We start from the raw sequence: 24,942 nt of genomic DNA on the forward strand, positions 1-24,942 counted from the left end.
CCTCCTAAATAATTTAAACTCGGCCAGGCGCGGTGGCTCACACCTATAATCCCAGCACCTTGGGAGGCCTAGGCAGGTGGATCACGAGGTCAGGAAATCGAGACCATCCTAGCTAACACGGTCAAACCCCGTCTCTACTAAAAATACAAAAAATTAGCCGGGCGTGGTGGCGGGCACCTATAGTCCCAGCTACTCGGGAGGCTGAGGCAGGAGAATGGCGTGAACTCAGGAGGCGGAGGTTGCAGTGAGCCGAGATCGCACCACTGCACTCCAGCCTGGGCGACAGAGCGAGACTCCGTCTCAAAAATAAATAAATTAACAAAAATAATAATAATAATTTCAACTCAAGGGTTGGGTGCAGGTAAGAGGATAGCAATATGTTCTGGAAGCTTTGAAATGAAAGAGGGTGTCATTTTCTGGTCCTCTTGGGTTTTTTTTTTTTTTTTCGTTCCGAGAAGCTCATCCTTATTAGGTAAGATTTGTTCTTTCACATTATGATATCGAGACATAATTGTCCTCTTAGCAGTTTCTGTCGGTTGATTTTTTTGTTTGTTTCCAGGTTTTTGTCTTACTTGGTTTGCTTTGTTTTGGTTTGGTTAGTCTGTTTTTAGTTTTTTGTTATCCTTGAATATCATTTTCCTGAACTATTTTTTAGTTTTCCTCCACGTTTTCCTGAGTTATGACAGTGGTAACTGGGAAATTTTTATTTTTTTCATAAAATTGGAAGACATGTATGTAAATGACTAAGGCTTATAGATTGGAATCAAGCCACTGCATTTTAGAATTGAAAAGGATGTTGAATATTTACTAATCAAATGACCCCCTTCTAAAACTTATGACATTAAGGTCCAGGGATTAGATGACTTTTCTAAAGCCAATTTATGAGTTAGGCAAAACTATGACCTTGATCTTTTGATTCCTCATTCATGATTCCTTCTACTTCCACCCTATTCCTTAACAATTCAACTGGGATAGTAAATATAATTATAGTGCTGACTAAAATCATTGTTCCTAACTATAAGAGACAGACTGATGGTCCCCAAAAAACTCTATATCCTAATCCCCAGAACATGTGAATATGTCATGTTTATCACAAAAAGGAATTTAGGTTATAGATGGAATTAAGGTTCCTAATCAGCTGATGTTAAAATACGGAGATTATTCTGGATTGTCCTATATGTCCACTATAATCATGAGTCTTTAAAGTGAAAGAGAGAGGGAGAAGAGGTCACAGTGATTGGATGTGAGTACTTTATCACCTGTTGAAGCCTTGAAGGTGGAGAAAAAGGGTATGGCCAAGGAATGCAGGCGACCTCTCAGAACTAGAAAGGGCAAGGAATTAGATTCTCCCATAGAGCTTCCCTGTTGATAACTCTTTTTTAGCCACACCTCATTTTTATCCCAGTGAGACTTGTGTTGGAATGCTAACCTACAGAACTATAAAATAAAAAATTCACGTTGTTTTAAGCCACTAAGTCTGTGGCAACTGACAAGAGCCATAGAAAACTAATACACTCACAAAGCATTGGCAGCTGCTCAATAGAAAATATTTCTCCATGGAATAACTTTTAAAATCTGCATTTTTTCCTTTTTAAATACTACCTTAAGATAGTTAAGACCTTAAGAAAGTGTTTGTCTTTTGCTAGGAAACAGATTCCAGTTAGTATTAATTTATTACACTTTCCAAAAACAGACACAAGTTCGTACCCAAGTTCACCAATTGAAGGAGTGACCAGGAGGAAGGTTCAGAGGATGTCCCTGACATACTTCATCAGAATGTCCTTGGGGCAGCCAGAGGAGAAGCAGACTTTTGATGTGTGTCTGCAATTCTCTGTATGTCAGATAAAATCATTTCAAGGTTTAACTGTGGATAATAGAAATTTCTGCAAAGTGGCCTCTGTCTGTAATATTCACCGTACTGTGATCAAGGATACTAATGATCATAAACTTTTCTCTCTTCCAAGCATACTTTTCACTCAAAGTAGAAAGGGAAGTGAAGTCACACACACACACAACACACACACACACACACCTTCAGACTGGCCTCATAATAGAAACTATCACCTGGACAATTCATTTCTCTAAATAGTAGGCCTCAAAGGTTTCTGTTACCACTTTTCATATTACCTTGCTATAGAACCATTATTAGATTACTTAACCCACCCAAAAGACAAGCAAATAGAAACTAGTTTTTTAAACTCATTCTTCTTTTACCAAGTAAATCTTCAGCTTGTTAATATTTCTGAATTTCCAGACAAGATATTTTTCTCAGAACCTAGAGACAGGTCCAAAGTGACAACTCCTCCCATTTACCCAGGACTGAGTAGCTTCCTGAAACGCAAGACTTTTAGTTCTAAATTCAGAAAAGTCCTGAGGAAGAAAGACCAAAGATAGGTTTTGAGTACATAGTGTTGTGTGGAAGCCCAAGGCCCTGACCCAAAATGTCCCAGGTACCAGGAGCAACCATTTTCCAAGTTTAAGGTTCACAGATAGTCAAATACCTGAGGTTTGGGCTGTGGAAGATCCTACCTTGCTTGCATTCTCCAGTATCCTTCTTAATGACTTACTCACTCTTTATGGTCAGTAACAGAATCTCTCTGGAGCAGCTGAAGGTCATCAGGAAGAACCAGAGGACAACATGAGAATTTATGGAGAGTGCAATGTGCCATCTACTAAAGCAGTGGCTCTGGGGTTTTATGTGTGTTCACTGGGGAAAAATACACTTATGTTCATAGGAACACCCACTTTGGTTCGTTGCAGGGTACTGATAAACAACCTGAGAAATGTGGTGGAGGCTCAGTTTGATAGCCGGGTTCGTGCAACAGGACACAGTTATGAGAAGTACAACAAGTGGGAAACGGTATGATGTGCACATGATTTAGACAGATATTACTTTGGGAATTGAACCAAGAATGCCACATTGATCTACAAATGATTCCATTTGGTAGATAGAGGCTTGGACTCAACAAGTCGCCACTGAGAATCCAGCCCTCATCTCTCGCAGTGTTATCGGAACCACATTTGAGGGACGCGCTATTTACCTCCTCAAGGTAATCATTTTTAACCATGACCTTGCCATGTCTGAGGGCTTTAAATCAATGAATTCTAACACATGAACATCTGTTTCACAGACACGCTTATCCCAAACATTGTTATAACTCTTTCCCGCCTACATCCCCGAGGGAACCAGATTCCCCAGCTTCTTTTATCATATGTGGATTTTTAAATCATTATTTTGATTTATTCAAAAGGAAAAATGCAATAAAATAAGAGAAGACCTATAAATTTAACCACATTCTTGTAAGCAACGTAAATGATTATCTACCTTGATGAAATTCTTCTTTCCCAGCTGTGGTTTGCAAATCCATTTTTAAAGAGGTTCATAAACTTCATGTCTATCAGACAACATTACAAAGCACATCAACAATTTGTTTCTGTCATTTTCTAACACCATTTTTGTCATGTAATTCTAATGAAGGAAATAAAAAGACGGAATAAGTGAGAGAGTAGTAAAAATTCTTACAAGATTAGCGACAATCATGATTACTTCTAATTACTCATCCAGTTGTCTTGGTCATGTCACCTAATAACAGCAGCTGAAAATAACCTCCACATGAGTACAATTAAGCAGGGTAATCAAGCATCATCTGAAAATATGAGCTTGTCAAGCTTAATAAAAATAATAAACAGCCATATAAGCTTTCAGCTCAAACATTGTGAGTCTAGAAGCGAGAACATACTGTGTTAGTATTATATTTTAATTTAATCATGGGATCCAGCTCTTGCTGCTGTCGGGTTTCACTTGTTGAGTCTCAAGCCCAGATGGGTAGTGGAGGTTAACCCCTGAATGTCCTATGATGAATCATGGTTTCCCTTTTCCTTTTGTTTGCAATAGGTTGGCAAAGCTGGACAAAATAAGCCTGCCATTTTCATGGACTGTGGTTTCCATGCCAGAGAGTGGATTTCTCCTGCATTCTGCCAGTGGTTTGTAAGAGAGGTCAGTGTGTAGAGTGGTTTTTGGCAAAGAGAAATGTATGTTTTAATTTTCAATTAATTCCTTAAAACCTAGAGAGAATAATAACACAGAAAAAAATACACAATTACAAGTTCCCAATTTTGGAAATTAGTTTCAACTTCCACCAACAGACCTTTATAAGGCAGAAAATTCTATTTATGGGCCAGGTGCAGTGGCTCCTGCCTATAATCCTAGCACTTTGGGAGGCCAAAACAGGTGAATTGCTTGGGCCCAGGAATTGGAGACCAGCCTGGGCAACACGGTGGAACCTCATCTCTTTAAAAAAAAAAAATTGTATTTATTTGAATTTCACTCATCCGAACTTTCTCACCCACATTTGGTAGAGAGTTCAACAACTAGCATAGTGATTGGTCATGTAAAAGCTAATGGTTGTGGTTAAACCAATCTGATCATTATCTCTTGGCTAATAATCATTGTACACTTCAGATTAAAAGAAAAGAGTGCATAGTAGTCCTTACTCTAAATGACACTGTTTTTCATTCCTTATCATTCTAATAATAAGATGAATGTAAAGGCCTTTTAAAAACAAGTTTTAAAATATGCATGAGTCTATACTGATATGCATAGATGATGCAATAAATAAAAGAGAGGCAAAGAACAACTCCTTCTTGCAGAAGAATTACAACTAATATATGTACAAAGAATGAGCAAAACATAAAATCATCACTAGAACATCACAGCAATAATCATGTCAGGCAAATCCACAGATGGATGTAAAATTAGTGGGTAAAAGTTTAGGGAGAAACAGGATATTTACAGAGTCTAAAAGTTATCTCCTCACAAAAAGTATTAATTATAAAGGGAAAACTTAGAGTGGATAAACCTAGCAGAAGGAACTACCTTAACTAAGTGATCAAGGTTAACATCACCAATAATAAATAAGACATATCAATATAACGTAGCTTCAGATATGCTGTGAAAAGACATATCACCTTTGTGATATTCTTCCTTAAAATAAATGACCTCCCTTTAATCATAAACAAAATTTAATTTTGAAAAATAATTTAGACAAACTCGAAGTAAGGGACATTCTGCAAAATAAACTGACCAGCACTCTTCAACAGTGTTAAAGTCATAAAACACAAAAAGACTGAAGACCTGTCACAGATCAGAGAAGACTACGGAGACGTGACAAATAAAGGCAATGTAGGATCCTAGTTTGTAACCTAGAATGGAAAAAGGACATTAGTGGATAAACTTGTGAAATCTGAATAAAGTCTACAGTTTAGTTTATAGTATTGTATCCATGTTAATTTATTCACTTTAATAATTATACCATGGTTATGTAAGATGGTAACATTCAGGAAGCTGGATGACGGGTATATGGGAACTACTTTTGCAATTCTTCTGTATGTCTAAAATTATTTCAAATTTAAAAGTTGAAAACATTGAAGTGCTTTAAATATATAATAATATTATTATATACAACATAATTTTTGTGTGAAGCACTTCCGTACATATTTGTTATGTAGTCTTGGTTTCTAGACATTATGTATCAGATTGGCATCACTTAGCTTCACTATGTAGCTCACAATCTGCCTTTCAGAAGAGGATAACTGGATGTTAGAATTAAATTTTACTATTTTTCCAATTTGTAGACCATTAAAAGAACATGATTGCATAGCTCCTCCAACCCAAAAAGCACATGCTTTATCATGTAATATTATAATTAATTTATATATATAATTACAAACAGTATATAAAAACTGTTCACACATAGAAGTCTAATCTACTTTAAAGTTTATTCAAGCAAGCCTAGGGAAGGGTTGAATTTAAGTTTAATATGATGGTGGAGCAGGGGGACTGTGACTACGAGAACGTATTAAATGGGCATGATGTCCCTCATTCATAGATAAGTATCTACATTATTTAACAGGGACAACAGGATTGTCCCTTCTTGAGAAAGACAACAAAGGAAACTCCCATCACTATGCAGCTTGGATTGTTGGTGAGAGCCTCCCCAAAATCCATGAGTGTGAGCTTACTATGAGAGGCATTCTCATTACCTTGTTATATTGGACATTCCCTCTAGTGAGATCATCTACAGGAGGTTTTATAGAAAAGAAATACATTTCTAAATGACATTATTAGGAACATGCACAGCTATCCACAGACACTTCTTACTTACTAGAACTAGTAAGTTCTATACCTTACTTACACTTATACCCTACTAACTTTGTAAAAAGCTACTGTAGTTGTTATCTTAAAAGAAATGAGTATATATGTTCTTTAGAAGTCTTTAATTAAATAAGTTTCTCATTAAAGTAAAAAGTTAAAATAAGAAGGATGCAATAGAAATATCCTGGAAACAGAGAAGAATTAGAAATAAAAATTATAAATAAAAATATCAAGTATTGGTAGTAATTTGCTGATTGCTTTTTAAATATTAATATTGTCCACCTCAATAGGAAATGCTGCTTTTATTACCAAAGTTAACATTCAACAGTCTTTGTAAATTTTAACAGCATCATAATTCCATTTTTTCCATGAAATTCCTCTTCATAATTCACATACAGGCTGTTCGTACCTATGGACATGAGATCCAAGTGACAGAGCTTCTCGACAAGTTAGACTTTTATGTCCTGCCTGTGCTCAATATTGATGGCTACATCTACACCTGGACCAAGGTATATGCACCAATACTGAGAGAGGCTGATGAAACTAAAACCAACCCCTCTCTATTATATTTGTCCTAACTATGTAGTCCACTTTCAGAGCCGATTATGGAGAAAGACTCGCTCCACCCATGCTGGATCTAGCTGCATTGGCACAGACCCCAACAGAAATTTTGATGCTGGTTGGTGTGGTAAGTATCTGGCTAGCCATTTTGCATGTATCCGTTGAAAAACATAAGAGGAAAAATACGAAAACACAACAGTATCTAAAATAAAGAAAAGCAAGTTTTATATTTTAAAGTTCTAACCTTCTAAAAGCACCAAAAAAAAACAGTTTAATTCATTTGACCAAAACATATTGAGAACTCTGTTGCGTTCCCAGCTGTGCTAGATGCTGAAAATATAAGGCTGAACAAACCAGACATAATCCTACTACTCATGGAATGTATAGTCTAGAGGGGCAGACAGCTATTAAATAAATAATTATTTACATAAAATCGTAATGCAATTAAGAATGATCATAGTAATAATTTTTTCATGGATATTAGTTTGTCCCTTACTTATTAATTTTCTTGCACTATATTGATATCATTGTGTAATACTACACAGAGACACATTGGTGATTCCATATGCAACTTCTTACCACGTTAGCTTAAAAACATACCATCCTAATCCTGTGATTAAATGGATATTTTACTATATAATATATACATAATAGGGACAACTTTAAGGACTCCTTGATAAGGACTCCTACGAAAACAACTCCCTAATTTGAAAGTTTAAAACATCCTCACAAGAACTTCACTAGGTGATCCTTGCCATTAACAACATATGTTTTTCCAGAAATTGGAGCCTCTCAAAACCCCTGTGCTGAAACTTACTGTGGACCTGCTGCAGAGTCTGAAAAGGAGACCAAGGCCCTGGCTGATTTCATCCGCAACAAACTCTCTTCCATCAAGGCATATCTGACAATCCACTCATACTCCCAAATGATGATCTACCCTTACTCATATGCTTACAAACTCGGTGAGAACAATGCTGAGTTGGTAAGTAGCAAAGTAGTAGGTATGACATTTTACTGTTGAGATTTTTAAAATTCTAATCCTGAAAAAAAATCATTATAAGAACACTTTCTGGAAGTCCCTTTATTGATTTTTTTGGTAGTAGAATTGAAAAACTTATTATAGATTTATAAGGAATCTGGAGGTGGCTAAAAGAAATACAATTTTCACGCAGGAAATTGTTCCCCACGTGTGATTTATTGACTAATCTTCAAAATGACAATAGTTCCATTTCCTCTGGCTTCACCACAATGCTGACTTACATGATGATTTCAGATGCATATGAGATAATCAACAAAGTTGTTTGATCACATACATATTTTTTTTTCAGTCAGTTTTGTCAAGCTGCCCTGAGCTGAATTTGACACAGATCCAGAGCATAGCAGAGCACAGCTGATGTCATTAGGAATTTGTCACATTTGGGTGATATCAAGTTTAGTCATTAAATACTAAAATTGTTTATTTCACTTTTTGATTGGGTGAGACTCAAAAGTAAATCAATCAATGAACAAATAATGTGGATGAGTCTTTACCACATACAGGGAATAAAGCAAAGAAATGTAAGAATCTCTGACATCAAAAAAAGCTAGCAATCTTATTGAACAATCAAGACATAATCACTTGAGCAGCTAAATAATGAGTTTTCTCATTGAGAAATATCACATGTCAATGAATAATTTTTTAAATAAGCATGTTTGAATCTTTCAAACAATATTTCTTTAATTTATGAAACATCTGGCTGCCAGAAATTGGCACCAATAAACTAAAAGGGCAAATATAACATTTAAAGCATTTGAGTTACGCCAAAAAAAAAAAATGTATTCCACCTAGGCAATGACATGGATATTTGGCTTACCTAAATGCGTAAATTTTAAGACCTAGTAACTTTAAAACTGAAAATTGTTGTTTTATACTTTCAGATTCAGTCTTTCAGAGACCAAATAAAATATGTAATGCCGTAAATATTTTGAGAACAAATCAGAAAAATAACCCAGTCTCCTAGAAAATTGATAGCTAATAGTTGGATGGGCCCTTTTCTTTAAAAAACAATACAATTTTTCAAAAAGCTTTTCATTTTTCCCCATCCATGGCCAAAAAATATATATATACACATATATATATACACATATATGTGTGTGTGTATATATATATAACATATATATATATAAAACATATATATATATATTAGCACCGCTAAGCATTTCAGTTTTTCACTTAAGCTTGGTCTGTATGTGTTCCCAATGGGTGCTCACAGTATTGCTCTCCCAGAGATGGGTGTGGTTGGCTCTCATTTCTGTCCAAAATTTCTGGCCACCAGAAAAGAGGAGGTGGGGATATGTAGTTTCTATAACTCATGTAAATATATTTAAGTTGTGCCATATCAGAAGAGAAAAAGTCAAAGTCATAACTACATACTAATGAGTTAATTAAAATATAAAAATTACAAAACATATTAAGGGTAGCAATAACATATATATATCCAGTTTGCTTCAATATCAACTAGTTTTAGACATAACTACTAAAAGACTAACACTAAAGAATAAAGCTTAAAGTGTTCCTGGAAGCTGAGCTACCAAAGTTTTCTTGTTCAATACATTTTCTTATTGGAGGAATAAGTTTAAGCCCTTTTAGTGATGAGACAGCTTTGTTGCCACTAGTTGTGTACAATAACAACCAGAACCTGGGCTACTCTAAAAGTCTCCAAATCATTCTTAAAAAAAAAAAAAAAAAAAAAGGCAAGTAAGTCCTGCCTTTAGAATATTATGAATAATTTTTGCTACTTCCTAAGGGAATTTTCTCCAGTAAAAGAACCAAGCCTCAGAGTTAGCAAGTTTAATGGGCCAATTCACATGTGTGCCAAATGGTGTAAAAATGTTCCAACAGAACATGAGTCACTGATACTCTTCCCTAAGAGTCACTTTTTTGTTTAAAGTCAAGGAGAGGTAATAGTAAAAGAGATACTATTCAAAATCCTGTCCTCCAAAATTGTTAAATTCTAATTGCCAAAGAAGTATAATAAGTAGAATTCTACCGAAGTAAAATGTTCATAATCTATTCTCAAAAGGAGAAAAAGCACAAGCCACAAAATAATCTTATCTTGGATGTTTGTTTCTACACATACAAAACTAAAAAGTTCAAATAAAAATACATGCCACTTTTATCTTTACCAGAGTACAAGACAGGTGACTCAAATGCAAAAATTTAATTTGATGTATCATACTCATTGATTTAAAAGTTATTTTTAATTTCCAATAATTTTCTCTATTGATTAAGCTTTTCTCTAGTATCTTAAAAGAAATATTTAAATGCCACTAGTAAGTGGCATGCTACTTAAGGTGACTGTTATTTGATTATCTGATTCATTTGGTGTCTGAATTTAGTTTAGCACGCCAAAGCAACTTTAATATTTTGAGTAGCTGGAGATCCTTCCAACTTTTTCTTATATTGTAGAATTCTAGTTTACTTACTTCCAGAGCACATTTTGCTAAAACAAGCTCATTAACTATAGTGCAATTACAAATATATGTATAGACAAAAAAGAATATGAGTCTCTCAAAAATAACAGTATTAACAGTTTTACAGTTTTTATTTACAATGAGGATTTCAAGGGGAAAAAAAGTCTTGGTCTAGAAAAGTTAATTTTTCCACCCAAATCTAGTGCCTCTATATTAATTCTTACATAGAGAAATGTGACTCTGCTGCAGAAAACAAAAGGTAGTAAAACATTAGGAAGATGAATTCTTGCATCTCACCACATTAAAATTTAAAGGAAACAATGAGGACTTACAGCGTTCTGCCAAGTCATTGGTGTACAAGAGATTTCTATTTTTCTTTATACCTATAAAATTATTATTTTATTTATAGCAAAAAATATATATGTTTCAAGGAGAATAAGACTAGACTAAAGGAAATTATTTTGTGCTTATGTTAGCATCTTCAGCCCAAACTTAGGACATCCTATAAGCAGCAGTCCTTTGATATCTGAGTCATGATAAAAATGTATGTGCCTTCATTTCTGAATGATTTTACATGTAGCTTGCCTAATAATTGCTCATATCATGAGACAACCTTCAGAAGAAAGAAAGGCAGAGATAAGAATGCAAAAGACCAATGAAGTAAAGAACAGGAAAAGTATTATATGGATTGCAGAGAAGACTACAATGTTTCTCTAAGATATGTTTAGCAGAGCAGTAGAAAGTAGATGGAATAACAAGAATATCTTACACATATAATGCTTTCCCATTTGCAAACTGCTTTTACTCATACTATATTGTTTAAAGCAAGAATACAAAGTGCACTCTGAGCTTCTAATGGCCTCATAAACTGTGCAGTCTCTCAGTGTAGACCTCTTTAATATAAAGTTGCCACTACCGTCAAAGGAAGTTTTAAGACTTAAAAGAAAAACAATGAATTTAGATTTCCAAAATTCTAAAGGACAATGAAATATTGAATTCTGTGACCTTGTTATTGTCAGAGAAATTAAAACTGGGAGAAAAGGCTCTCAAACTTGGCCATATGGCTGCACTTACTGGGCAGGAAGAAGCTCCCAATCTTGGGTACACCTCCCCTGCAAAGATGTCTACATGACACTGTTAATAATAATAATAATAATACAACTTCAAAGTGAAAAATGGGAAGCCAGAAGAATATCCAGCCAACAAGTATCTTGTCCCTCTCCACAGATTAACAAAATGGAAAGCAGAGCGCACTACACAAATGTGCCAATCCAGGGCATGAGTCTTGCATCATTTCTCTGCATTAGAAGCACAGAATGTTATGCCTAGAAAAGTCTTAGAAATTCTCTGGTCTGTTTCTCATTTTCCAGCTGAGGCATGGAATGCTTGGCAAAGCCAGCACTAGTAGTCAGGGTAGCCCTGGGTCTAAGGCTACTGGCTCCTGAAGAATCTTCTAGGCTGCCTCAATTTCCAAAGACACACAGACACATATTTAAGTGGCCACATTCTATGGTGGTACCCCATATAACTGCTTCACAGAAGAACATTCATCAGAAAGTCTTTAATCCCACACAGTACATCATAATTACCTCTGCCTCTGGACATTAATAAAGATGTACTCTGGTTAGCTAAGATGACTAACTTCTCATGGCCTAGTCTTTATGATTCTGGCCCATTCTTTTGAGAGATATATATTCATTAACGAGGAAAAAGATAACAGTAACCAGAAGAAGAAATATGACAGACTTTCTGAAAAATTATTAAATGTGAACAAAAGACAGAAAGCTACTTCCAAATTCTAACACCTTACAGTCCAGTGGCAACTCAGCCACTGCCTCTTAATTGAAGTTTTGTTTGTTTGTTTGTTTGTTTGTTTGTTTGTTTTTGAGACGGAGTCTCCCTCTATCACCCAGGCTGGAGTGCAGTAATGCAATCTCGGCTCACTGCAAGCTCCACCTCCCGGGTTCATGCCATTCTCCTGCCTCAGCCTCCCGAGTAGCTGGGACTACAGGCGCCTGCCACCACACCCGGCTAATTTTTTTGTATTTTTAGTGCAGATGGGGTTTCACTGTGTTAGCCAGGGTGGTCTCGATCTCCTGACCTCGTGATCCGCCTGCCTCGGCCTCCTAAAGTGCTGGGATTACAGGCGTGAACCACCGCGCCTGGATTAATTGAAGTTTTAATTAAGGCATTACTAAGATAGAAGTCCACTGCTCTCCTCAAGAATGTGAGTATAATGCAAGATTATAATTAAAGATAAATGTAAAAATCAGAGGGAAGAAATATTGTGATTAAAAGGCAGACAGTTGCAGGGCCATGCACACACCCATGCACATCACTCATCACAGCTGTACCATGTCCCTGCCTAATAGCAAGAGTAGCAAGCCACAATTCTGCTTCCAGGCAGGCTTAGGTGAACAGGGCTTTAGGCACAAAATATCTGCTGCAGGAATTGTCTCCAACTTTATACTCTCACTTAAAAGACAAAAATTTTAAATGACAAACTCAGAATTCATTTAATAAACTAGTCGTTTATTCACCATTATGCTCTTTAAGTGATTCTTGGCCTGATAAAATTCTCCTACCAGGCCTGCTCAGTACATGGCTTACCAATCATCGAAAATTTCATGGCCAAGCCTGGTGGCTCATGCCTGTAATCCCAGCTCTTTGGGAGGCCGAGGCAGGAGGATCACTATGGTCAGGAGTTTGAGACCAGCCTGGCCAACATGGTGAAACCTCTTCCCTACTAAAAATACAAAAATTTGGCTGGATGTGGTGGCACACGCCTGTAGTCCCAGCTCCTCGGGAGGCTGAGGCATGAGAATCATTTGAACCCAGGAGGCAGAGGTTGCAGTGAGCCAAGATCATGCCACTGCACTCCAGCCTGGGTGACAGATCAAGACCCTGTCTCAAAAAAAAAAAAGAAAGAAAGAAAGAGAAAGAGAGAAAGAGAGAAAAAAAGAAAGAAAGAAAGAAAAAGAGAAAGAAAGAAATTTCATTGAGCACCTATTAAGTGTTCATTATAAAGTATGTTTCCTGCCACTGAGAACTTACAATCCTACTGAAATGATAAGACTTGGGTACCAGAAACCATACAAAAGGAGAACAGAATTGGGAGTTTCCAATTAGTGCAATAGTAAGAATTCAGCAAAGGAAAATAGCAATGTTTGCTGAAGCTGCTCAGTGAAGATTATAGAGAGGGGATGCAATTTGTTCTGAGCTTTGAAGTCTGGGCAGGATTTGAGTGGCAGAGAAAGGAATAGGGCGTTTTAGGCAGAGAAAAGAGCCAACAAATGAACAATGGAGAAACTGAAAGATGAAGTTGAGGAAGGAAGTAGAAGGGGGTCATCCTGTATCGACTGTTCTCCTTAGGGAAGAGTGGGGGCAAGGGCCAATCAATGAGGTAACCAGGTTGTGTAGGCACTTGAATGCCAGGATGAATCCTGTGTCACAGTGGGCCCTGGAGCCAGGGACCTGGAAAATAGGATTGCAGGTCCATTACAGGACTTCCAGTAGAATCTGGAATTCAAACAACAAACAATTTTTATTGTAACCATGTCCAAATATTTCATGGGACAGACTTATACTGAAAAATTATTGTTCATCTGAAATTTAAATTTAACTGGTCAGTCTGTATTTTTTGCTAAGCCTGAACGTTCTGGGAATAAAGTGATGTTTTAGCAAGAGTGACCTAGCAGAGGTGTTTAAAAGATAGCTGTAATGTCATCAACGAGAAAAAGGCATTCTCATAGCACCTTTAAAATCAGTTGTCTTTCTTTTTAATCTTTTTCCTAAAATAAATTCTAGTTTACCGTAACTAAATATTTTATATGACTTCCATTTCAACTAATTTTGCCCCCCACTCCCACTCCCACCCCCAGATGACATTTGGCAATGTTTGGGAGTCTTCTTTGGTTGTCATAACTGTCGAGCTCTACTGGCATTTAGTGAGTAGAGGCCAAGGGATGCTGATAAACATCCTACAATGCACAGAACAGCCCTCCCATCCCCAACAAATTATCCAGCCCAAAATGTCAAGACTGCCAAGGTTGAGAAACTTGCTTTAAATAAAGATAAGAACAAAGTCACATTCCTGGACAAAGGCTCTCGCCTTTCACAGGATCTTATACTTTCTTCACAAAACTTTACAATGTTCTGCAAATTACAAGTGCAAGAGAACCTACAAATCCCCCATTAGACAGTATTTATTTGGGAGAAACTCCACTTCCACCAGAAAAATAAATAAATAAATAAACAAATAAATAAATAAATACATTCTCTAGACTTTGCAATTTCAGCTGACTCACACTTCACATTTCCCTTGAATTTCAAAGAGCTTAAAAATATGTATGCAGATCAGCCAAATAAAAAGTTTGGTTTTCATCAGTGAAAGCGTTCCCACACTCCCCGTGGGCTCTGTGGAAATCGGCAGGCCTGGTTCTCCTAAGCCAAACTTTTTCCTAACTCCTTGCCCTTCTCTAATCTCAGGGCCTCCTTTTTCTCAAAACATATTTGCTTTTTCAGGTCTCAAATGCTTTCTCCTTCGTTCCTGCTTATAGACCGTAAGGGCTTCTTCTTTTGCACCAAAATTATAAAAGTTAAGTTTCTTATTGGTCCCTTGGTGTAATTTACCCATTATCTCAGGACGGAAGGAAGGAAACTGCAGTTAAGGATTATTTTGATGTTTCTCTTATCACAAATATTCACCCATAGGGATGGCTAAACTCAGAACTTTCAGTTAGAAACAAAATTCTACAGAAAATTTTCTTTAAATTGTTTTATACCTTATAGTTGGTTTGGAGCTTTTGTTTCCTTATACTGTAATAATGGGTCACTGGAAGATTAGAAGAGGCAGCCCCCTGTCATGATGCTGACTGTGTACAAGAGATGGGAACAAGGGCTATGTGCACAGTCACGAAAGGGGAGTTTCTTTATCATATATTCGATGGGAATGCAGGTCAGTGGAAAAGAATATCCTCTCCTTATTCATCTCACCAGGCCCTTGGAACTCAATGCCTGGAGAAACATTACACTAAGCTTTTACTTTGTCTCTTGGGCTGTGAGCTAGATGTGACATTTTAGACTCTCTCTGTCTTTTGCTCTAGGACCAAGGCCTCATTTTGAGGAAACAGATGACAAAAGAGAACATGCATAAGATGTGAAAATTCATAGCTAAGGATTAATAAAGGCTGACCATGTTTGGCCTTGACTGAAAGCAAAGTTTTCTCTCAGGCTGGTTTATATTTAGCTTCCTTCTGTTCTTTACAATTGGTAAAACCAGCTCCAGCAACACTTCTTTTGAAGTATTCCAAGGCCACAAGGAGAAGTGAAAAAGAGCAGAGGATTTAAAGAAAGAAGAAGCTAGCTCAAGTCAGCCACTTATGGGGCTGTGTGCCCTTGAGCAAGTTCTTTTATCCTCTGTGAGTGTTAGTTCTTTTATCTGTAAAATGGGGATAAAAATATCTAGCTCTTATCAAGAGCTCTTTGTAAAGCTTAAGTTTTTATGTAAATGTTAGTTCTGATTTTGAATCCACTGAGAAACAATGTAAGATGTCCCTCAAAAGACAAGTTTTATAGAAATCATCACTAATTGGAGTTTCAAGATATGGACCGAGCTCTCTGCTGTGTCGTTGCTTCTTGGTTCTTCCATCATCTGCCCTCATCTCTTTTTACAGAAACGTAAAGGGAAAAGAGTTACCACTCTAAATTGTAGCAAATGCAAGAATTACCTTTCTCTCTACCATTCTTGGCAGGGGTCAGTCATCTGGGTTGATTGGAACATTCCCACTGAGCTTGCTGCCCCAGATGGCATTCCATTCTGCTAGAAAATTCTGTGTCGGTGAAATATGGACAGATAATGTTGAGAAGATAAATGAGTAACATTTGTGAAATTATTTGAACTCTTCTAAAGAAAAGACCCACACTGATTCCAGGGATTTTTGTTAACATAATTGGAATTTAAAATATGATATTTTACTTGATTAATGTCTGTTCTGACTTTTTTTGTCTTTTGGCCCTGGAGGGGCTAAGAGAAAGGATTCATAGACGTTTTTTTTTAATTAATAGAAATAAGTAAAATGCACAGAAGATGTCAATGTCTAAATGTGGCATCCTATCAACCATCAATAAATGGTACCACTGCCCTCCCCCAGAAGCATCCCCAATCTCCACTCAGGTGGGTTCAGCCTCTGCAAAGCTCAGCACTCTGCACCTCCACCCAAATCTTGATTACTCATAATGCCCCTAAGCCAGAGGGTTAGACTCAGTCGACTAATCATGTGCTAGGTGCTGTGCAATCTGCTGAGGATACAAAATGAATAGCCAACTATTCCTTCCTTCAAGGAGCTCACCTGGTGAGGAAATAGATGCAAAAACAACTGATTATAGCATACAGTGAACCCTGATAAAAGTGTGGGCCCCCAAAAAGGAGAGGTGCTCAATGCTTCCTAAGAGAGTAGGGGCAGCTTCACAAAGAAGATAACACTAAAACTGAATCTGGAAAAACAATAGCAATTATCCATATTAGCAAAGAGAGAAAGAGGATTCCAGTGAAGAGAAAAGGGTACCCACAGTCATGGAGGTCAGGAGAAGCAGGAAAGGGTGTACAGGGAAGTAATTCAGGGAAATCTACCTCAGAAGGAACATGGGAATGCACAACAAATAATGTAGCCTGAGAGACAAGGCCGGACCTGGTTTGCAACAACTGTTTTTGCCAAAAGAGGTTTGACATGATAGAGCCATCGAAGACGTGGTGATGAGGTGATCTTCAGAAGATGAGAGATGAGGTGGATATCAAAATGAGAGAGCAACTGAGGACAAGAGCTGAGAACTTAGGCATAAACTAAATGTTCCTCCAGTGTGCACCTGTGACAGGAATAAAATAACAACCTTTTTAAGCTCACATCAACCTCAGATATTGCTTCAGCATCAAAAAAAAATAGAGCAACTGTTTCCAAAAGATGCCGATGACGGTGTAGAGAAAACTCGGATGTCACTTCACATGCCCAGAGTGTGGTTTGAGGAAAGGACAACTAAACATTTTTCTGTGGCCTTAATGGAAATCATGTCTAAATTGATATAATAAGTCAAAAGAGATAATAGATCACAAGTAGCCCCCTTTGGTTTTGTCTGAAAACTGTATTACTACATTGCACCAGTAAATATATTGAGAGACTTGAAAGACAATCAATCAACACACGAGTCCAATAGATAATGACAATGACTATTAAATCTTCTCTAGTCTTCGTAACTTTATATGTTTGGAACTCATATTGAAGAATCATATTTCTACTAACTAAAAATAATAATTCAAGGCTTAAGGAAAAATTGAAGTAAAGCCTGAAGAAGGCAACCAGGGAAGGAATAAGAATTCTTTAAGATCAGAGGTTCTGCCTTTCAGATAAATAACTAACTGGAGATTTCCTTTGATAAATGGCAAGATAAAGAAATTGTAGAATGGTAGAAAATATCATGTTTACCTACAAAAAGAACTATTGCCTCACCATGTTTCACATCTCTAGAAGATGGTTTTAAATCTATTATGAGCATTACGTAATGTTTAACTGGTGCTGGTTTCAATTGGCAGTGGAACCCAAGGGTTTAAACAAAGGGTTAAAAAGATCTAAATCTAGTGTCTTTGTTACAATAAGATTAAACAAGAGGAGCAATATATTTAGGCCACAACAGTAGAGATTTCATGCAGTTAGAGAAAGCATGTCTTAGTTTATCAGTTTAGAAATAGGAAAATGGAACCCTAAAATTTGCAAGTACCGACCCAAAACTCTGAGAATAATGTTAGTTCCAGGAAGCTGATTGCATCATTTCCGTGGACCAGAACAGAAAATAATGAGTTACATTTAATAACTCTTTTTAAGTTTTCTAATTTACCACCTGGCTGATAAAGTATTAATGCTAAAGGAATTGGAATCCTTGAAGTCTTACGGCCACGCCCTCATCAGTTTGACATAAGATTCTACTAAACTGGTTTCAACATTAGAATAAGGAAAGGAAAATTCCCACTTTGTAAAAATCATATTATTCTGATTTCATCACCAACCTCACAGTTTTCCAGGCATATGTAGAAGAAGTAATTATAATGCCAAAGTATGAAATATAGCCGGTTTCATAACCGGAATGAATTATGACTAATTCTCCTGCAGTAAACAATTTGTTTTTCAAATCTGTATTCCCCAGACAGCTGAGCCAGGCCTTGCTTCTCAAGTGTTTTATTTAAATAGGCAGTATGTCAGTGGAGTTTTACCACAGAGTTTCTGAGCACAGAGAGCCTTTCCCTAGGAGTGGGGTGCAGGGAACTGGAGGGCAATGGTTCTTATGAGAAGGTGATGATGCTTCTAAGAAAAAAGATTACACGTAAGTTAATACCTAACAATTTTTTTAAATTCTGAAATTCAAATGTTCTGCATTTTGAAATAGAATGAATATTCTCTTAACTTTTTAGTCTAAAAAATTTCCAAGCTGGAGCTACCACTCATCCTTGGAACTGCCAATTCCTAAGCATTTTCATGCTGGCACTGAATGTTGCATTGACTAGCCATTCCTATGTGCAGTTTCTAATGCTCCTGCCCTAACTCACACAACTCTATTGTAACTTAATCTGGCTTTATAAACTGCCACATTGCCAAGTGTTTTTTTTTTGTGTTTTTTTGTTTTTTGCTTTGTTTTCTTTGCGTTTTTGCATGCGTGTGTTTTGGTTTGTTTGCCTGCAAACAGGTAAACGACTTCTTTGCACAACCATAAAGACTTCCTTGTCTCCTGCTTTTCTGTTACAAACTCTTACAAGACAAGATAAATAGAGGCTCAGAGTGAATGCTTGGGGAGGGTATTAGGGAAGACATTCTTGCACAAGAATTACTTGGATCATATCACTAGGTTAAGTAGAAAAATGAAAATGGGTCCTGAATAAGCATATAATACAATCCAAATTGTTACTTACATGCTTTGAATGCCTTAAAAATAATGTACAGGGCATTTGTTTGGCAGTGTGCTTTTACTTATTTCCTTACTTATTCCTGTTTCTTTTGCAGAATGCCCTGGCTAAAGCTACTGTGAAAGAACTTGCCTCACTGCACGGCACCAAGTACACATATGGCCCGGGAGCTACAACAATCTGTGAGTCTTGGCTTCAGAACTGTGCAAAGAACCATGTGCCTAAAAAGCCAACAAAAGGTTCCTGGGGCCTTTCTTTTCTGATAGTTTAAAGCATGTGGCTTTTGCCTCACAGCAAATTTTTCTAAAATATGTAATCAGTTTTCTGTTCAAAAAAAAAAAAAAAGGAGGGAAAGCCTGGACAACATAGCAACCTTTTCTCTAAAAAAAATTTAAAAATTAGCTGGTCATGCACACCTGTAATCCCAGCTACTCAGGAGGCTGAAGCGGGAGAGTCACTTGAGCCCAGGAGTTCTAGGTTACAGTGAGCTATAATTGCACCATTGCACTCCAGCCCGGGTGACAGAGCAGGACCCTATCTCAAAATAAAAAGGGAGGAGAAAAATATCCTTTTCAACCCACAGAGACATTTCCTCTCTGTAAGCATCTACTGAGCACTTACTATGTGCCAGGGCCTTACTAGGCACTAAGAGAACAAGAAAGTAAGAATAGAGAGAAGAAAAGATGAAAAGAGAAAAGGAAGGAGGGAGATCAGGGCAGTCTTTAAAGAACTAGCAGTAGGGAAGCAGCAAAAATAAGCAGTCTTTTGTGATACAGGTGCTAAGTGCTGTGACATTAGGATGCACAAGGAAAGAACACACCCAAAGACCAACCAACCCCACAGTATCAGAATTAACTTCCCAAGATGATGACACAAAAGTTTTATCTGAAAGGATTGTTGCTGGAGGAAAATATAAGACAGAGTGTTTTCAGCCGGGTGCAGTGGCTCATGCCTATAATCCCAGCACTTTGGGAGGCCGAGGCAGGCAGATCCCGAGATCAGGAGTTCGAGACCAGCCTGCCCAACATGGTGAAACCCCACCTCTACTAAAAATACAAAAAATTAGCCAGGCATGGTGGCGGGCACCTGTAATCCCAGCTGCTCGGGAGGCTGAGGCAGGAGAATCGTTTGAACCTGGGAGGCGGAGGTTGCAGTGAGCTGAGATCCTGCCACTGCACTCTAGCCTGGGCAACGAGAGCAAAACTCCATCTCAAAAAAAAAAAAGACAGAGTGTTTTTTTGGCTAAACAGACGACAAACAAGTACCAGGGCTACCTGAGGCACAAGTCACCTTCAAGAGGTAGACACCAGTCCCTAATTAGACACTCAGTGTATGCAAGCAAGTGGCTAGAGCACTAGGGGCTAGACCCGAGAGCTGTGGGTGCTGCAGCTTAGATTTATCTGGAAGGCACATTCCACAGGCCTCGTTTTCAATTTCTACGTATATCTTCCTTTGCCTTCAAATGGTTTCTTTCTGCCTGAGGTTGGAAAGAAATTGAAACACACACATGAAAAAAGACCCAGTCTCATCATCAAGTGGCCTCCAGTGCAGTTGGAGAGGCTCCAGTCCTGAATTGTTGGGATTTATTTTAAGCCTTCATGCAAAATACAATTTTATTTTTATTATTTTTAAAAAACTGCTCTTAATCATATGAGGCATACTGTTTTCTTAAGGGGTTTCTAGCAGAGATAGCCCACCTATTTATATATGGTGAACTTGGTGCATGTTTTATTCAGTTCAACTAGGTTTCTTTTTCCATTACACTGTAAGACTTTGGAGGGCAGAGCCAACATCTCTCCTTTGTTCTGGCATCTTCAGAGTTGAGCCCATAGCCTGCTGTTCAGTGGGGGCTATACAATTGGTGATTGAAAAAACAGATGAGTGAATAAATGAACAAATGAATTAATTAATACATATTCTATGTGTTAGTGACAACATGATTGTTATTGAATAAATTAATAACAAATACCTTATCTACACCAGGCCCTATGCTAGATAAACACTAAAAATATGAAAATGAAGGCAATAGCCCTGCCCTCAGCTTCTTCAATCTTATCATTTGGCACAGTTTCAGCCAGGTTTAGAGTTTTCTCCTCTTGCCAATCATCATACGGCTTTCCTTATTTTCCTGAGAGATACACATCCTTTCACATATAAAGTGTAGTTTACCATAGCATACAAGCACACTGGGAATTTCGCATTACAGATTACGTACTTTCTGAAGTATTTAAACACATCATTTCTACAAAGTGAAGTGGTGATACGTTTAATAAGGTTGGAGTAATTTTTTAAAACAGCCCCCATAACATTTATGATCCAGTTTACTAGAAAATTGGCCTACTCAAAATATTTTGCACAGTGAAACATTTGTAATGAAAAAAAGAAACTGGCAATTTTTTAAAGCTCCTTCCTAGATTTAAAGTTTTTTTTCACTGCTGTTTGCACATTTCAGATCCTGCTGCTGGGGGCTCTGACGACTGGGCTTACGACCAAGGAATCAGATATTCCTTCACCTTTGAACTTCGAGATACAGGCAGATATGGCTTTCTCCTTCCAGAATCCCAGATCCAGGCTACCTGCGAGGAGACCTTCCTGGCAATCAAGTATGTTGCCAGCTACGTCCTGGAACACCTGTACTAGTTGAGAAAGCTGATGGCCTTGTTTCAAAATTCTCATTTTTCATTTCTTTTCTTTCTTGAATTCTTTTTTTGGTTTGCCTGGATGTTTTGCAGATCCCAATCTTTCTTTTAAGCTTCTGGGTCTATTAAACTAGGTAGATATTTTCGTATTGATCATAATAAAAGTGAATCATTACCATTGGAAAACTTGACATATGGTCTACTTCTTTGGGGAAACACTGATGTGAATGAATGACTAAGCAAGCCGTGCACAGTGAGGATCCGGTCAGCTGTATAGGAGTTAACATCCTGGGGTGCTGGCTGAGACCATCAGGGTGTAGATGCACTGATTATAGTGGGAGGCTTGTGAGCTAAGAAGAAATGTAAAGGGAAATTTAGGACTGTTAAACCTGGCATACATGAAAAGACACCATCTTTCTTGGTCTAGCTTTCGTCTCAGCTCATTAAAGTTATTTTATCGGCTGTCTACTACATGCCATGCACTTTGCTAAGCAATTGAAGACGGAACAATGAAAAAGAAAGATAACATTTCTGCCCTTAATGGGTGTATAGGCCCTTTGGAAAGACAGCCATTACACAAATAATTAACTCATTAATTAACAATTTATTAATTAGTAATCTAATTTACATTAATCAAATAAGTGCTGGATGAACTACACAAAAAGAACATACAAAAAGTCTACCTGCTTGATGTACGGGAGAAGCCTCCCTCAGAAACTGCTGTAACCTGAGAAATAAGTCACAGTTAGCTAGACAAAGGGAGCACCCCTTCCAGGCCTGTGGCTATCCCAAAAGTGTAAGAAGAAAGTCAGTGAGGGTGAAATTTAGAGAGCTGAGGAAAGAGGAGCATGTGTACAGGCTGGGGAGGGTGGTAGGAACCATGTCAGGCAGAGCTTAGAGGTCACGTTAAGGACTGGGGACACTGGTCTAAGAACAATGAAAATCCATTGAAGATATTAAGTCATCAATGACATGGTTACAGTGTTTTTGGAACACCAACTAGGCTAGGGTGTGGAAAGCAGATCAGAAGTGAGACAAGAGGATACCAGGGACCCTGACTGGACCACTTGGACCAATGAAAGTGGCAAAAATCACTCTAGGACTTGATGTTTTCCAGGATTGGAATTGAACATGCTGTGTTGGGAAGTATTGTGCCAAGTTCAAATTTTAAAATGGAATGAGATGTATTAAACTTATGATTTAGGGGCATCTCTTACATAAAAATAATAGACTATTAACTCATTACTTTCTATAGACTTTCTGTAGTCTACTTTCATATACTATTAACTTATTACTTTCTATATGGCTTCAAGAAAAATGAGACTCCATATTGGGCATGATGTGTTAAAATATCTATAACAGTGTTCTGTTCATAAAGAGAATCCATTGAAGTAGCAACGGTTTGTGAAAGTTGTCAAGCCAAAGAATAATTAATTGCATTAATTGTCCACTAGGTGGTAGCAGTGCAGCTGCTACAATGTGTCACACAATCATCTTCAAACTCATTTAGTAATACATCATTTAAATAGAGAGACAGAGAACCATACGTGCAAAAAAAAAAAAAAAAATCCCATTAATTTGTCAGCAACATTGGTGGTAATTTAAAAATAGATGTAATTTAGCTAAATATTCTTCCTCCTACTCTTTAAGTTATATCCACTTTGTGTATTGGAGGGCTAACATAGCCATAGTTACCTGAGTGAGGTAATCTTGCTGGAGATGTATCATTAAACTCCTGCTCCACAGGATACTCCCTTGTGCTATCTCTGGCAAGTAACACCAACCCCTGACTAAGGGATGCTGTGGCCCAAAGTATGGAAATCTTGGCAAACCACAAAGAACTCTCCTAATTCCCTAAATTGAAAGCTTTAAAATAGAAATTAGGAATAATATATGTGGACTGCTTTTTTAAAATTCCAAGGAATTTTTAAGGGTAAGAACAAAGAATAGGAAAGCAAATATGCAAATATTCTTATTTGAAATCCCATGTATCTGAGATGTCCTGCACCTGAGAAATTTTTACTATGACCACTGTCTACTGAAAGTTAACAGGAAGCTGGGTAGAATTTCCACTTGCCTGGGCAAAACCAAGAAAAACAGAAACAGAAATCTGCCTTAGTCTTCACTGTAGTAGTATCTGACCAGCTAATCAGAGACTGCTGTGAGTCCACCCAGCCTTGCCCACCTGAGAGCCCCAGGTTGGGGGGATACCTCTTCTTCTCCCTCTTTTATCCCACTCCCACCCTGAGATCCCAGAGCAGGCTCTGAGCCTTTCCTTCAGCTCCAAGCTCTCAGCTCCCAAAGCAACAGTGAACCAACAGCACAAGAGTAGCCCCTGAATCTTTCTTTCTCAAATGGTGTGGGTAGAAAATAGCAAGACTGATTTTCTCATCTGGATTATGGAATTCCTACATACCTAGAATCATATGCCATTTGTTCATCTTATTCTGCAAGCTGACCTATATGAACTGGTCAAAGAGAGAATTTCTAGAAGGAAAAGAAGGCAGACCATAGCAAGTTAACATGTTAATTTGGGGGCAAAAAGGGTTCTGCTGAGTGATAATGATTAAAAATATATAGAGAAAAGCATAGCTAAACTATATGGTGATATTTTAAATCATGGCTAGACGTGCACTACTACAAATACCATAGAAAGTGCAGAGCTCAAGAAAGATGGAAAATTATGGCTGCGTGAAGTATTCACCTCTAAGTTACTTTTTAAAGAGGTTGATTTAATCTGTGAAACATCACAGTCTTACATAGTCAATCCTAAAATGATACGGGGTTTGACAATTATTCATCCTACCCACACATATGCCAAGACCTTTTATAAACCTTGATGCAGTAATATAAGGCAGCACTGATCTATGCTTGCCAAGAAATAGCACTTGTTCTGAGAAAAAGCTCTAGAACATTATTGAAATCCATCTATTGTACTTTTCTTCAGAGGCTAAATAGATTGGAGAGGCAGCGGGAGTCTCAAACACATCACATGTTTATATCATATTCCAGAAAGAAGAAATTGCCAATATGTAATCTATTAAGAAGCCAAAGATGTACTTTTATTTATTAACAAAGTCTTATCCTGAGAAATACCAAGGTCCTCAAAGCACTCACCTAGATTCCCCAAATAAAATAAAAGTGTTCTTCCTACTTGACCTGAAAAACAGACATAGAAGCTTTCTCCA

The 24,942-nt window shown here is 37.4% G+C and overlaps 1 protein-coding gene across 1 annotated transcript in view; it reads left to right on the forward strand.

Annotated features, from left to right (window-relative positions):
- Positions 1–22,017, forward strand: part of CPB1 (carboxypeptidase B1) — a 68,916-nt gene extending 46,899 nt beyond the window's left edge. The window contains exons 5-12 of the mRNA XM_055110595.2: positions 2,761–2,860; positions 2,949–3,050; positions 3,896–3,997; positions 6,553–6,663; positions 6,752–6,842; positions 7,495–7,697; positions 19,213–19,297; positions 21,568–22,017. Of these exons, the coding sequence (XP_054966570.1) occupies positions 2,761–2,860; positions 2,949–3,050; positions 3,896–3,997; positions 6,553–6,663; positions 6,752–6,842; positions 7,495–7,697; positions 19,213–19,297; positions 21,568–21,755 (982 nt within the window). The 3' untranslated portion in view covers positions 21,756–22,017. The remainder of the gene's footprint in view (positions 1–2,760; positions 2,861–2,948; positions 3,051–3,895; positions 3,998–6,552; positions 6,664–6,751; positions 6,843–7,494; positions 7,698–19,212; positions 19,298–21,567) is intronic.
- Positions 22,018–24,942: the final 2,925 nt, after the last annotated feature.

This window comes from Pan paniscus, chromosome 2 (genome assembly GCF_029289425.2).
Source record: "Pan paniscus chromosome 2, NHGRI_mPanPan1-v2.0_pri, whole genome shotgun sequence".
Lineage (NCBI taxonomy): Eukaryota > Metazoa > Chordata > Mammalia > Primates > Hominidae > Pan > Pan paniscus.